Raw genomic sequence first — 16,227 nt, forward strand, 5'->3', positions numbered from 1 at the left:
ACAGCTGCCTTCATAACATACATTCGCAGCCCAACCCAGAGCTGGAACCTGCTAAGAGAGTACCTGGAAAAAGCTGGGAAAACCTATTTTTAGATTTGTCAGGACAGATCTAGTCTGGAGTCCTAGAGAGACTGTAATTATGGGGTAATCTGCAAGGCCTTTGCTTTGTGGAGTCATTTACAAAAGGGAAACAGATGAAGGCAGCAGCTTCTGCCTCCAAATTGAAACGAGGTATTGCAGATGTTTCCACAAAGAGAGCAGAGGCACTGGGCAGAAGGCTTCTCAGGGCAGGGGGCTGGCTCTACATCACCTCCACCAGCCCCATAGTCCAGAGAGCAGTCCACTGCAAGTGGACAGCACAGGCTGTACAGATGAGAAAAGAGAGGCGTAGTTCCCAGTCACCCTAGAGCTGTCCTGCATGGACCTCTCCCTCCTTAGCACCTGCCAATCCTTTTTCTATTTCCTTCTGGGAGGCTTCCTCCTGAAGGAAGAAAGGATCTGATCTCATGTTGCCCCAAGAATTGCAACACAGCAGTTGCCACAAGTGAGAAGCATTTTCTCATGTAAAACAAAACCCAAACTTGAATGCAGCCCATCTTGTCACAATTCCTCTGATTTTCCTGCAATTTTTCCAGACGGGAGAAGAAAAGCAAAGGGGTACATTTTCCTGCCAGAATTATTTCTTAGGAATTAAAATTACTGCAACATCTACTGGGTTATTATTTTATATTATTTCATATATGAATAAGAGTATGTGTATAAGTGTATATCTGGGCTATAATGGGGGATACTGAATTTAAGTGGCAATCAAATACTTACCTCTCCCTCACCTTCTTCCATTTGCTTAGCATTAAACTGTCATATATCATTGGAAGTTGGGCTGTTAGAGACACCTTATGATAGAAGTGCTTGAGGGGGAGCTGTGTTCTGCCTCTGATATCCTAGGAAAAATCTCCAATAAGTCAGTCTCCTCTGAACTGGATGTAACAATAAGGAGGTAAAACTTAAGTTCTGCCCTCTACTAAAATTCATAAACTTTACAGGCTCTGGGTCTGAAAATAATATGATGAAGCAGATTGGACCTCTAGTAACGCTGCCAGAAATGAGCAAAGCACAGGGTGAAAGAAACCAGAAATCCTGCTCACTAATACAATAGACAGTTGGGGGGGGGGGGTGGTAATCAAACATGCTCTGTCTACCTACCCACCCTTGCCTGAGTTTGAACTCTGTCATTCATGAATCATGTACAAATGGAAGCTTGAAGGGCAAGAAGTGGTGCTGGGCTGACAGGCAGGAAAAGCACTGGAATGTGATCCAGGCTGTGTAGCCTCTCTCTGCCACTGGCCTCAGCTGACCTTGGGCTTTTGACTCCCAGTGCCTCAGTTTCCCCATCTACACAGTAAATTCTGCTTTTCATAAAGGGCTACTAGCAGGGACGATGAGGGGAGCTGTCTACACTTAGGTAAATATGGTTTTGCTGGTTCATTTTATCTAGAAATACAGTATGACAAGGGAAAGCCATCCAAAATTTGCAGAGGACAGAGGTGAGGCAGGCCAGGGCAGCCAGGCAAGAACTTTCCCATCAGACTTTTGGAAAGCAGCTTATCTGCAAAACAGCTTGAGACTCAGCCAGGCCCCAGACCTGAGAGAAGCCAGTGGGCAAGTGCAGAGGTGGAGCTTGCACTGAAGCTGTTCGTTAGATATAAAATGCTTGGATGGGTCAGTGCTGACCACAGCACCCGGGAAGTGGCTGAGGGGAGCGGAGCTATGCAGAGAGCAGCACTGGCCATGGGGACAGCAGCCCCAGCCCTTTTGGTACTGCTCAGCCTAAGAGTGACTATTTGTGACGCTGAGGACACCTGCTCAGGTGAGTAAAGCACAAACCTTACTGCCATCTCACTGAGAGTCGCCTGTTTCATCTCTCCTAATAAAAGGAGGAGGTTGGGAAGGGAGGGGGGAGGGAGGAGAAGTAGCATATGATTGTTTTTTCCTTCTACGCTTTTTTAAATTCAGCTGCCAGTGGGAGGAAAGTAAGGGGGAGGCTAAAGTCTCAGCAGCTGCTTAAGCAAGCTACTGGCTCCAACTAGTGATGTAACATCATTCCCTCACCAGTGGGGTAGGAATAGACAGTCTCCAGTGAGGTTTTCCCCCCAGTTTGCAGTTTGTTTTTTTTTTTTTTTTTTTTTTTTTTTTTAGTAGGGCCTCTGTGCAGTTACCAAAGGATACAGAGCAATACAAAGCATCAGTCTGAGGATGCTGCGCAGCACAGCGTCCTGGCTGTATTCCCCAAGAAGGCCTGAGGCAATTTCAAACAGGCCTGCCATCAGGAAATTCAGAAGAACTCTTACCCTTACTGTCCATAGATCCACCAGTGTCACTCACTCTGCTATCAATACCCCATTGGGGCACCTCTCAGCTTATGTTTTATTAACTACAGTATATTTGTTGCTGCTCTGTGTCCCTCTGCTCCCGGCTGGGGGGAGCAGGATCGACGGCAGCTAGCTCCAACACAGCCAGCACTGGGGGGCACTCTCCGGATGCACTGTGGTGTCTAGAGGGTGCCTAGCTGGAATATTTAGAGGCAGCTGCGGCAAAGTGAAGAAAAGAGGGTCTCCATCCAGGGGCAAAAATCCAGTTCTATTGAACACGAGGAGGACCAGGCAGCTGAGGACCCCGGGACCAGGGTTACACGGGGTTATAAAGGGGGAGGAGAACAGGGGTGGAACTGGACCCAGCTCCAATCGGGAAACAGGGGGGTGGGGGGATACAAAGGAGTGACTGCTGGGGTAACAAATGCATTTGAACTGGGGGCAGGACCTCGGATCCTAATCCAATCACTCGACGGGAACAGTAGAAGATTCTGGAACAACGGGAGGGGACGCTGAGTGATGGATAGGGGTCTGGGGAGGGGTTGTAGCAATGAATTAGCACAAATAAGGACAATTGGGGTGGAGATAAGGGGATTGGCATGAACTGATGGGGAGGGGAGAACCAGGGCAGAACCATATAACAGGAGTGAACAGGGGTGAACAGAACATACCAACTTTACATAATCTGCAATAAAAATGACACACCACAACAATTTGTCATGCATGCAATGTCATATATATCAGCCTCCTCTCCTACTGAACTCCTCTGAAGCCAGAGAGATGCAGAGTCTGGCTCCTCTAATATGTGAGATCCTCAAAGCCATCTGTCAATCCATACAACACCTCGAAACTTCCATAATCATTGCTTTTGATTACACTGTTCCTCAGCTTCAAAGGATTTGGTTTCCTCTCCAAGACATTTCAGAGCCTTAATAATCTTCACAAAGACTGTCTTCATTTCTCAGAGGTGAGAATAGTGGGACTGCGTGATGCTGATCGACTTGCCATTCTTCAAGGATGTCCAGGGATCCCAGGCATCTCTGGCCCAAAAGGAGAAGCAGGTCTCCCAGGAACAAAAGGTGAGGCCCCCCAAAGCCAGAGATGAGCACTGTGAGATAAGATGGTTTTGTTGCTTTGCATAGGGGAAGCAAGCTGAGGCTGGAGCAGTAGCTGGTCTGGCACTGGCTGCTGTGAGGAACTGGAGAACTGGAGTGGAAAACACCCCAGTTAGACTGGTACACATGGAGTGACCTGGTTCTTCCTTGAGTCCTGTCACAAATCTGATGTGATCTTGGGGTGTGAAGTATCTCATTTGTTTCTTCTACAGAAAATCATCCATTTATTTTTTGGGTCTGTATTTAACAGTCTGGGTGGGAGGGAGGCTGAGATGCTCCTGCCTGTTTTTCAGGGAACGGTGTGGGAAATGTACTGGCAACCCCTATTCCAGGGAGCAAGGGAGATGGGGCTCCTTCAGAGGTTTCATAGCCAACTCGCAGAGAAGGTGAATCATATCAGCTGAGTGAGATGATCCACCATAGCAAAATCCATGGACTGGCTCCACAATGTATCGAAGCTCATAAGAATTCATATGTGAACTGGAAATTTAGACTTTGAATGGCAGTACCAGTGTAGTAAGGCTTCAATAGAAAAAAAAGGAGCAAGGTAAAAGAGTAAAACTAGGTTACAAGACTGAATCTGATTACCTCAGCTCCCTCATTTCTGTGAAAGCCAAGGCCCAGTTGCCCAGGCTTCTGTGACTCCCTGCTCTGGTCAGTTTGTAACATGCACATAAAAAATGAGTCTCTTTGCAGGAGAAATGGGAGACCAGGGATTCCCCGGGAAAGCAGGACCACCTGGTGCAAAAGGTAATGTGTAACATATGCAGCTATAATCTGCAAATGCCCTCAAGCTCAGGACATGCATTAGGAGACTGGGTCTACAGAGATGAACTGCAGGACTGGCCATAGGCTAAGAAATGGTGCTGAAGTAGTATAGGAAAAGCCTAATTTGGGGTATGGCTCTTGCATGGAGTGAACACTAGAAACAGTGTCCTTGAGTGTCCGGGATCACAACACAGAAGATACCACTCTTCTCGAAATTTCTCACTGACCCTAAAATCAGACCTCTCCCCATTCCCCACTCCTATTCTAATCTGCTTCCAGCACAACAAACCTGCCCAAATGCTCCCCAGCTCTGAGAATCTTTGGAGCTCTCTGTGGAGCTTCAGCCCAGAGGCCTGATGCAGAGGCACTGTGCTGAGTGCTTGTTATACCAATTGGCAGGGGCAATTTAAAGAACATACCAATGGAAAGAATGGTCTTATTTTACTATGTATATAAAGGTAACACAAAAGTAAAATAATACATTCACTAAAACTATATGCTTGGCTTTGGCAACAAGCAAAAATTAGCAAGGTAATGCACCTAATCATTACTATACCAGAGGCAGGATAGTGATTTAGAAGGATACATCACTAATTGTTTAAATACTTTAACATCATCCAGTCACTGGGGAGCCCTGTTTCACAGAGAGGACCTGGACAACCCTTCCCGGCAATTGGGAAAATCCTACATGGTGTAGAAGACCCCATTGGTGAGGTCTCTGGATTTGCCCTGAAAGGGAGTCCAGTGTTTATAGGCCCAAATCAGCAAGTCAAAGTGACTTGATTTTATTCTTAGATCAGGAATGCCTGGATCTGATGGCATGCTTCCCACTTAGCCAGGGCCAGCGCTCAGCCAGAGCCCAGGTTTTGGCTGGGAGGGTTTTCCCCTAAAATACCTTACAAACAAGCCTCTCAGTTGGAAAAGCTTCTTAAAATGATACATTTATTGCAGATAGCTACACAAGGTTATAAACAGTTAGCATAAGCATCTTTGTCATCTGTTTTTAGATAAATAATACTGATGGTGTTAGTCACACAATATTCACAATCCATCTTGTAAGTCTACTCGGGCTTAGCCCTGCTGCTCAGGCCTAGGCATATCATTGCTTTTAGCAGCCTTCAGCCTTCGACTCGGTGTGCAGTGCCCACTTGACCACAAGAACGAGATCAAACAATGGCACAGGATGAGGTTTCCTTTGTAATGGGATGAACCCCTGAAGAGGACGATGTCTGTTGAGAAACTGGCTTTCACTGCCCAAGCTTGCTTAGGACTTTCAGCAGGACATGTGCTGCAAATACTGGAAAAGTGTCTCTGCTAAAGAATCCAGCTGCCAGCACAAGGGAACTTGTGTAGGGACTAACAGGGAAGACATCCCTTTTTACATGCTGAATATGCAGCTATTTCCTGGCCAAAAGCACCCAAGACTTGAACTGAAATGTCAGCAGGAGATGGACAAAACCACTGAAAAACCCTGACAAACTCTCTTGATCAAAATCTTCTAAGTGCTTGACTGTAAAGAGAAAGCCCCCACAAAAAGTCACTGAAATGGAACTGTGAAGCCCCATACATTCCAAGAGATGGAGAAGCAGCTCTCTCTACTCTGTATCCTGCTCTTCTTGCTGTTCCGGAGAGACACTGCTGGTCAAGAGAGCAGCCAGGCTGAGACAGCAGCACGACCTGGGACGATTAGCCAAGCGCTGTAGCTTTGCACCTCTTGACAGCCTCCCTTGTACATTTGAGACACACTGAGGGGCTAGAGTAGCCATTTTTAAAGGCACAGTAATTCATTTCCATTGGATAGTCTGTGAGGAGCATTTTCCTCTTATATTTTGTAGGAGCAGCTGGAGAGCCTGGCTTCCCTGGACTGAAAGGTAAATCATGCTGTGCTGAATTTATCATGAGAGCTACTTTGTAAACTTCTACCCTGTGCTGTTCTCCTACATCAGATGAGAGCAGTTACAGAGACTGGATGGGGCTGTTTGCTGACAGTTATACCTCTTCATAGGCTCTGCCCTGGCACAGGTGCTGTGGGTAGTCCTGCTTCCAAACCAGATGTTCAGCAACAGGTGCTGTCCTCAGCTCAGGCAGCTGGTGCTGCCACCTGGCACCACCAGCTGCAGAAGCCACAGGGCTGAGGGACCAGCCAGATTTGGGCAGAGCTCTTAATATTCTCATGCTATGGCAAAATGCAGAGGCTCAAAGGAAATTAAGTTGCTGCTAGTGCCAGGGAAACATGTCTCTACCAGCGCTAGCAATAATGTATTAGGGAAACATGGGGTTTTTCCCTTATGCCATCATCCTGCATGTGAAGGCCACAGGCACCCAACACTGAGCACCACTGACACTGTGGCTTCCCTCTCTGGAGTTTGGCTGGCAATCACTGGGTCCAACACCAGTGGTCTGGCAGATGGTTCTAGTTGTCCAGTTGTCACTGCTGCTCCCAAATCACTGGCTAAAGCCCTGTGCCAGCAGCAGCCATTCCCCTGATGGGACTTGTAACTCAGCCTTTCCAAGATGCATTGCTTCCTCCTTCCCACACTCACCCACTCCTATCGCACATGTCCTAGCCCAATGGGACTCACTGGCACAAACTGCTGGTAGACAGCTCCATGGGCTGGGCAGCAGCAGGCAGAGAAGCTGGGTCCAACAGAGACATGTCCTGTGTCAGTTTCACCATTTGGACCTCCAAGCCCTAAACAGATGCCAGCAGGAAATAGATCATGCCAAATCCAACAGGTCAAGAGAGGCAAGGCTGCTGCTCCTTGTGCATAAATATATATATTATCTATATATAGAGAGAGATAGATAAAATGTATAGTTATAGTGTACCCCCCAGTGGCCACCCCATGTACCTCCTGGTCAACCTGGAGAGCTCTTCCCAGTGTCTGAAGCAGCTGGGTGTCATTGCTGTAGTTACAGGGGTTTGTGACCTGGCTTCCCACCTGCCTCTCTGTGCTTTCCTAGGTCTGTGCAATAGGCTGGTAGGTCTCCTCTGGTGGGCCTGGTAGTAGCCAGGACAGCTTATATTGAGCAACTCTTCCCGCCTGGTTTCTCTATGCCTTTCATCTGCTTGGTGCGGATGAGCCAAGCACTTCCTCTAACATAATAGCTCTCCAGTGCAGCAGGATTTGTCTTGGCAAATCTTAAGTACTGGGGAAGGGGAGTGCTGGGTGTGGAAGGTGGAGAGCAATTAATGGTGTTGTTTGTCCAACAGGAACAAAAGGGGAGCCTGGATTTCCAGAAATATGGGGTAAGTTTCATGTCCTCACAACACTGGTCAGCTTTGCAGAGTGGATGGTGGTGGACTAGCTGCAGCAGAAGTCAGGACAGGAGAGGAATAGAAACAAGTTCAGAGTGACACTGAAGAATGGAATAAAGAAGTATCACTGTTGTCTTTGCTTCTCACAGACACATGCAGCTTCTGTGGGTCTACTCTGTACTCCCGCCATGCTGGGAAAGTCAAGTCCTCTGAGCACTACTTAAATGTCCTGTCCTCTTGTGTGTCCTGGAGGAGGTTGACCTGAATTTTTTAGAGACTTGGTGTCCTGCTTTCTAAGATGAAACCACTACAAATACCTGTATGGACATGTGGCTACTTCAAAGGCAGTTATACTCCTTCACTTGCAGTGACACCTTTAGTACTTGCAGAGTTCATGTGTGTGATAGTGCTCAGACTAACTTATTCACTGGAAGAAGAGAAGTAAAATAAAATAAACAAATTTCAGTTGCCCCATCTGTCTCTATGAGCTAAAGTTTGAGGAGAGCTACAACCTGCTCTGGCTACAACTGGGTGCTGTAGGGCCACAGTAAAGGCTCAGACAGATCAAAGCAGCTGTAACACCTGACAGATTGGGATGCCATTGAACTGGTTCCTTGCTGCCCCAGACACTTCTCTGGGCATGTAAAAGATTTGACTAATAGGAAGGAAAAGGAAAAGGCCAAGTCCATGACCATCTCCCTGCTAGGGAGGTCACAAGACAGCCTGGCACAACTGTGTTTCACACACAGCACACTGGGACACATGCACCACTAGCACCACCATCTCTGATCATCCCCCCAGGCCTTCCCTAAAACAGCTACTGATGCAGCTGCAGGTTGGGATGTCTGATAGGGACAATTCAGTCTCCTGTGAATCTGAACTTCTGTCAGCAGGTATGCTTTTGGAGAGGGAAAAAAGTATACACAAGATGCATACATATGTATACATATGTGTATATATAAAGATGCATATTCAAAAGCATTTTGTTTCTTGGGGAGACCTCAGTGTGGCCTTCCAGTACTTACGGGGTGCTTATAAAAAAGCTGGAGAGTGATTTTTTTGCATGAGCAGTGACAGGACAGTGTCACTGTGTGATTAACAAAATGATTTACAGCTAAAAGAGGAGAAATTTAGATTAGCTATTAGGAGATGATTCATTACTCAGAAGGTGGTAAGACCCTGACACAGGTTGGCCAGAGAAGCTGCGGCTGCCCATCCCTGGAAGTGTCCAAGGCCAGGTTTGGATGAGACTTGGTGCAACGTGGTTTAGTGGAAGGTGTCCCTGCCCATGCCAGGGGGTGCAATGAGATGAGCTTTAACATTCCTTCCAACCCAAACTGTGGGTGATTCTATGATTCAATCCATAAAGGATGAGCTGAACACTGTTCCTGCATCACAGGGAGCTGTCCTGTGTCACTAACTCCCTTGCTGTCAACTACCCACCCACTCTCTGTGCCCTGCATACATTCTGGAGCTGGGACAAATTTCTGGATCACGAGTTTGTCATCTTTTTCAGAGCAGCTCCATCATCCAGATCCCCAAAAGTCATTGCAGATGAGAGGAGTCTCAGCACCTTAGACCATCTTTCTTAGAAGGTGCCTGCAACATATGGGCCTAGAAGCCATGGCAGAGTTTGGCTCCCAGCAGCTCTACATTAGGATCCCGCAGTACAAAGAGCCAGTTGGGTGCTGAAGGGCTCAAAGGCTCAAGGCTGATGTGCTCCCGTGATCAGTAAACACATTATAACTCTTTCCACTTGATCTCTTTGATTTGCACAGAACCAGGGAACTGCCAAGAACTGTTGGCCAAAGGGAAGATTTTGAGTGGCTGGTACACAATCTACCCCCAAGACTGCAATGCCACCACCGTCTTCTGTGACATGGACACGGATGGTGGGGGATGGATTGTGAGTAGGATGAGGAGAGGGAGGTTTACATGTTCCTACAGAGATTCTTGTTAAGGCTGAAAAGGATGGCTTAAAAATAGAAACACACAGCTGAAGTTCACGTCTGCAAGCCAGAGTGAATCCCTCTGGACACAAGGGATTCCTCCTAGACTTGTCTCTGGAAGCAGGCTGAGTGCCACAGACTCACTCCCTGCTTAAATCAGCAAATCACTTCCTCTTCATTTCCAAGGGCATATGGAAGAGATCATTGAACAAGGGATTCTAGTGGGGTTTGCTTCCCAGACACCCACAAGAGTGTCCTGATGCAGGGAAAGCATTTACCATGGTGGGTGTGTCCCCCAGGCGCTGTGGATGCTTTTGAGTGAGGGATGGGCTAGTGGGGCTGAGGGTCTCTTTCAGGTTTTTCAGAGGCGCTGGGATGGATCAGTGAACTTCTTGCGAGATTGGGATTCATACAAACGAGGCTTTGGCAACCAGCTGACGGAGTTCTGGATGGGGAATGACAACATCCACTTCCTCACCTCTCTGGGTAAGGTCTGCCTCTGTCCTGGGTTGGGGCCATGAGAATCCAACCCCTATACCACATTGGGTCATTGCAGACCTCTGAGTTTTTCATATTCATCTGAGGCCCCCACTATTAATCCCAAACAGGATGCAGGCTCTTGTAGCCTACTGCATACTGGAATCTGCACTCTAAAAAAAAAAGCAAAACTAGAAGTCAGGGAAGAGGATGAGCTAGCTGCATTATCTACCCTGGAGACAGGCCAACACATCTTCCTACTTGGACTGTTTGTGATGGCATTATCTGATCCACACACAGCCTTGGAGTTACAGCTGTGTGCAGGACTCCTGACCATGACCACCCAATATCACATCTGAAAAGGTGCTTTCCTAGAAAACCATCAAAGGTATAGGAGGCTCTGCAGGAATTTTAAGGAAATCAAAATCTCTTAAGTAGTAGCAGCTCCTCTCAAGTTAGCTCACAGCACCTTAAACCCTCCACTCTGAAATCCAGTGGCATACCCACCATCTGCCCTGCCCCTGCTGTACCTGCCCTGCCCTGCACCATTGCTGTCCATCTTCTCTTCTAGGACCCTGTGAACTCCGCATTGACCTGAGAGACTTTGAGAACAACTACTATTTTGCCAAGTATGCTTCATTCAGAGTTTTAGGAGAGTCAGAGAAATACAGACTGGTTCTAGGAGACTTCCTTGGTGGAAACGCTGGTAAGTTTGAGGCAGCTCACTGGGAAAGTCTGTTTCTTAGAGCATTTCAGAAGTGTTCAGCTTCTATGCAGAGATGTATCATGCAAACTCCTTGTATCAGCTACATTTTGGGTCAATTTTTTAAAACTGACCATGGTACCTCAGGTACTGAGTGACCTCTGGGTACAGGGATGAAGGGGGACCATGCATCACCCGAAGAAATGTGACTCAGAACATTACCTTCAAGCCCAGCCATATGGTTTAACAGCAAATGAGCCTGATCCTGAGCAGCACCCAATCCAATTGACCTTCCCAACAGCTCTGCATCAGCCAGGTCAAGGTCTGCTTTTGGCTACGTTGGCTGGAGACATTTGCCCAGGAGGTCTGGCATTTCCAGGGCTAGGGTGCTGTTCAATGCCTGCAGCACCAGCACTCCATCATCTTAATACCTGATTTTTTTTTTTTTTTTTAAGTAAACAATCTTCTTCAAAATTCAGTATCCATCATTCAGGAATGAGTGAAACCAACACCTGAGACAGCAGTGCTTTATGTGGCTTTGCACACCACAACCCTGTCTGCTAATTCAGACCTCAGTGTATCTGCAGAGAACCTGAGCATTGCAAGAGAAGTGACACCTGTGTACCTGTGAAAAGAATCTGGCCCACTTGATTCACAGGCATAGATAAATTCTCCATGTGTTTCAGGAGAGCTCAGGATACTTTTGTCCAAGACAAGGAGGAAACCTGGGCATGAGAGCAGCAGGATTGATACAACCTGCCTTGCACCTGGCAAGGGCCACTGGTGCCCAGTAGAGGTGCACAGACACAGCACTGTCCTGTTTGTGATCCCTACTGCAGTAACTGTGAATGTGTGCTCTCTGCAGGGGACTCTTTATCGTACCACAAGGACATGCCATTTTCAACAACAGATCACGACAATGACATGAGTTCCTTTAACTGTGCCACAGAATATAAGGGAGCGTGGTGGTACAATGACTGCCATTACTCCAACCTGAATGGGATGTACTGGATGGGTGCACATGGGAGCTACGCTGATGGCATCAACTGGAAGACAGGCAAAGAATACCACTACTCCTATAAGCAAACGGAAATGAAGTTCAGGCCAGTTTAACATAGTGTCAGGGTGCCTGACTAGATCCAAGAGGTGCCACTCACGCACCAACAGAAGACACAAAACAATGTTGCTTGGGACAAAAATGGACCAGAAAGGATATTACAGATTGTGCCTTCTGCCTAGAGCAGGATTTTTGAAGCCAGAAGATATCGGTACTGGTTTGAGCTCCTGTAAGCACCAGACCCTGACCCTCTCTTACCCTGACTACCTTCAGCAGCCCCACTGATGCAGACTGAGCCCAAGCACCTTCTGAAAAGTGTGTTACCTTGATTTAAAGACCAGGTGATGATTTGGGCCAGTGCACCTCAGTAAAGCTCTCTGACATTACTACCCTAAATGGTAATTACTGCTAATCTCCAGTATAATCCATGTATATGAAGACTCCAATATGCATGCAGCCTCTTTCGAATGGACCCAAGAGCCATCTGAAAGGCACTGAATTCCTGACCTGTCCCACTCTCCCTGTAGGCTGTGATAGAGCCACAACATAGAACATCATGGAAAAGACTGAGCATCCAGCACAGCGCTGTCAGCACTACCAGTTTCCCCTTTCTTTCCCCACACGTTCCAGGACCCCAGGTGGGACCCTAGCTCCTGGAACCACAGCAGAGTTGCTCAGCACTTCCCACCAGGACACAGCTGCAGCTGGGCCCAGAGCCAGCTTTAGCCATTCTTCCAGGGCATGTTTCTAGATCTCATTAGCTGCTGTGGACCAAGAGCTGTATGCAAAACAGTCTGTTCAGCAGCAAGTGTGGTACCAAGACACTACAGCAGCTCCAAGTCAAGCCTTGCACATGTGGTCATCATGTACAGTGCCAGTACCTTGCACTTATCTTGTTTCCAGTAGTGTTTGAGGGTGGCCTATCTGCTGGTGGGTGGACGCAGTTCACCTGGTTCTTGTATTGTATTTGACTGTTAGCAGAACTGGGTCTCTTCTTCCTGCGCTCGTGCTGCTGGACTCCTCGCCACAGCTGACAGAGGAGAGCCAAGTGCTAACTCTTCACTGCAGAGATAAGACAGACACAGTGGAAATAAAGTGTTTCTTTGTGTTATGTTTGTAATGGTCCTAGGTTTATTTCACTGTATATTGCACAGATATGTAGGAAGGACGGCTCCAGCCCTGCAAGACAGAATCTAAATCTTGTGGGTGAGAAAAGTGAGGAGGTCACTCAGCCCACCACAGCAGGTCAACAGTGAGCTAAGAAATAAACCTGAGGGTTTCCATCTCCCCACTCACTAGGTCCTGTCTCAGTTTGCTTCTTTTCAGTTACAAAAGAAAGAGTGTGTCTGAGCAGAGAAGTGCACACTGAAAGCCCCATAGTTACTTTTCCCTCTCCCGGAGCTCAGTCTTGTTTTTCTGCTACTCCCAATAAGATTCACATGCCCTCATCAGTACCAAGGTCCCAGAGCATTCCACTGAATTTCGCCCATCTGCTGCTGATGCTGTCTTCCAGGAGTAGCTTCTAAGAGGTCCAAGGTACTACCAGAGACTTCTCTGAAGTGATGTATAAGCAAGTGCTGATATACTCTGCTATAAACTAGCTAAAAGTGCTAAATCCCCTTTCTCTGCTCACCTCTAGCTTCTCCTCTTACTACACAGAAACCTTCAATGTTTAAATTTTGCTTGTAAAGGACACTGATGAGACTTTAAACAGACTACTTACTACACAGAAATAAAAGAATACTAGTAGATAAAATACCACAATAGTGCACGATAAATGTACCTATATTACATCTAGTGAAGAAATAGTATAGATTAAGATTCAATGTCATTTACCACTAAATGGATGATGGAGTGTTGAGGGTTTCTTGCAGGACAAAGGACATATATGCACAATCCAGTCTTCACAGAAACTGAGTAAGGTCACAATGCCCTTGAAGAACATGAAAAAAGAAGAACACGCTCAGCAGCAGATGGTTCAGGATGAGACAGGCAGACAAGAAAACTGCAGCGAGATGCATGAAGAGGAAAAACTAACTAAAAGTAACTGAAAGCTTAAAATGCATGCACAGAAGGATTTAACCAATCGTGTATTAGCTTGAGGCGTGAACAGTAGAACACAGTAAAAATATAGCTTGCTTTTTGCAATAAATCCGCTTCACTTGATCACATTGATCATGGCGTGATGTCTCGTTCCTGATCCTCCACAATAATGGAGTGCACATCAAATTCTTCCTCTCAATTCCCAGCAAAGTAACCATGGAATTTGTGTCCAAACTCCAGAGAGAAGTCCCTGCACATTTCCAGGGAGCATGTAGGAGGTTTCTACCTCCACAAAAAATTGTGTAGCTTTTATAGTTGTAAAAGTAGTGTCTTTCAGTCAGGAATTTCTAGCTTATCTCCCCACATCTGTTCTCATGCCCAGTTGTTTATTGGGAGTTCTACTCTTGGTGCCAGAGAGAGAACTAACTCACTAGCTTGTGAGCTGGCCTGGGTTATCTCATCACGTAATGTGGAGGAAAGAGTATCCAGAGCTGACACACTAGCTACAGATAAGATCTTCTGTGGTTAGGGGGGATGTCCTGCCACACTCTTGTAGGGGTAGCATGTGCAGGAAGATTCTGGCCTTACTTCCGCCTGCATAATATGGTGCTTACTGGCTGCTCTGCCCAAAGAGCCACTCCTGGCAGGCACCGCCCCTCTGTCAACACCAGCCCACTCACTCCTGCCCACAGGCAAGTTCCCATTTTCCCATTAGAAAAATTACTCCTAGCTTTTGGTATCTCAGAATCTTACTCAGAGATGGATCTGCCATTCTCCTGCAAAACACAACAGCAAAGTTGAACTGAATCTCTCATGTATGGCCCAACCATATCCTACTCCCAAACAACACGACGAGGCATTATTTTCAGAGTAAATTCGAAGCAATGGACACTTGCCAAAAGTGCATTAAGATAAGCCAACAGTGAAAGTTTAATTTTGGAGGGGCAGAGCCCCTCACCAGCACTCACTGACACCCTCCTCAGGCTACACAGCTGCCAGGTGGTCCCTTTAATGTGTGCCTACTCCTGCCTAAAGCATAGTGCTGCAGGTCCTGGCAACAGTCTGCAACCAAGTGCCACTGTCAGATTTGGTGCACCACGGAGCACAGACCATGGCACTTCTGAGGATGCAGGGTCCACAGTCCACTACCTCTGAACAGTGTTGGTCCAGAGAGCAGGGGTGGCAAACAGAGCAAGTCTCATGCTGGACAGGCTCTGTGCAGCATAGGCCCAGCTTCCTGCAGCAGCTTGCCCTACTGAGCAGTGCAGTCACATCACTCCTTAGTGAACTGCCATGTCATTGTTACAATGCCTTCAAACCTGACCTCCTGAAGAATCTTTTCGGGAGGCTGGTGCTGTAACACCACTTTGTGCAGTTTTTGACAAGCCTGTGCATGGATTTATGTTACCGCTTGGTCACCTGGCTGGCACAAACCTGCATGATGCCTCCCAAACACAAGGCTCAGCGCTATGCCACTCCCAGCTCCCAGCACTCCACAGGAACATGGCTTCTCTGTCCCTCCAGTGCCATCAGTCTGAGCTCTGGCTCAAGGCAGCAGCTAGCACAGCCCTGGAAACATTCACCCAGCACTTTACAGGGACAGCAACAGCAAAAGACAAGGTCAAACCTTTCTCCTGATGACCACCATGCCAAACCAAAGTTTCTCTCAGTCAGATATTGCAGCCTTTCTCATCATAATCTCACTCAAAGTGAAAGAAGTTGATCAATAGTTAACTCATGTAAGCATGAGTTAACTATTAAGAGTCAGCAAATATTAATCACAAGCCTAAGAAGCAGGTTGCACCTTAGCATTGTCAAGATAAGAGACACAGAATGCACTTTGTCAAGGTAAGAGGAACAAAACCTATTATCAGCAGAAAATGCTGAACCAGCCAGCAGAGGACTGCACGTGCTTCAGAAAGAAAGCTTTAAAGTGCAAAGTGAGGAAGACTACCAGCCTTCATTAGAACAACCACTGAGGAAGACTCAGAGCCCTCCTCAGTGAGACCACCAGAGTACACTGTGCTTGCGCATCACATATGCTAATGATATTAATGATTTCTAAGAAGAAATTTGTACCACCACTCCAATCCCAAGGAATGTAATGAATGTGCATTAAATTTAGCCATATATTGTGCTGTATAAAAGTGCTGAGTGTGTTAGGAGGAGCACTTCCCCACGTACCCGGCACCAAATAAAGCAAATACCCACCTCAACGAGTCCGTCTCTGAGGGGGCTCTTAGCTCAGCGTTAGAGTGAATCAAAACAAGAGACCTGTCCCATAGTGTTCTCTTGGGCTACACAAATTCCACAACCCTGAAGAAATCCAGCTGTTGCTTGAAGGCACGGCCTCACCTTCCGCTGCTTCAGCTGCCCCTGCCTTCCCTCTTGGGCTGGCACGGGGCTCTGGACGGACTCTTGTGAGCCAGACCCGAAGACCAATCCCTCAGAAAATTAATTCAACAGAAGAAAAGCATATCTCCTTCT

The 16,227-nt window shown here is 47.1% G+C and overlaps 1 protein-coding gene across 1 annotated transcript; it reads left to right on the top strand.

Moving 5' to 3' along the window:
* Nucleotides 1-997: 997 nt before the first annotated feature.
* LOC119708923 (ficolin-1-like) lies at nucleotides 998-13,541 on the top strand. The gene is made up of 9 exons (XM_038155922.1): nucleotides 998-1,867; nucleotides 3,335-3,448; nucleotides 4,181-4,234; nucleotides 6,088-6,123; nucleotides 7,467-7,502; nucleotides 9,290-9,417; nucleotides 9,817-9,946; nucleotides 10,509-10,643; nucleotides 11,506-13,541. The coding sequence occupies exons 1-9, from the start codon at nucleotides 1,708-1,710 to the stop codon at nucleotides 11,751-11,753; spliced, it is 1,041 nt and encodes a 346-aa protein (XP_038011850.1). The 5' UTR covers nucleotides 998-1,707; the 3' UTR covers nucleotides 11,754-13,541.
* Nucleotides 13,542-16,227: the final 2,686 nt, after the last annotated feature.

This window comes from Motacilla alba, chromosome 17 (assembly GCF_015832195.1).
Source record: "Motacilla alba alba isolate MOTALB_02 chromosome 17, Motacilla_alba_V1.0_pri, whole genome shotgun sequence".
In the NCBI taxonomy this organism is placed as follows: domain Eukaryota; kingdom Metazoa; phylum Chordata; class Aves; order Passeriformes; family Motacillidae; genus Motacilla; species Motacilla alba.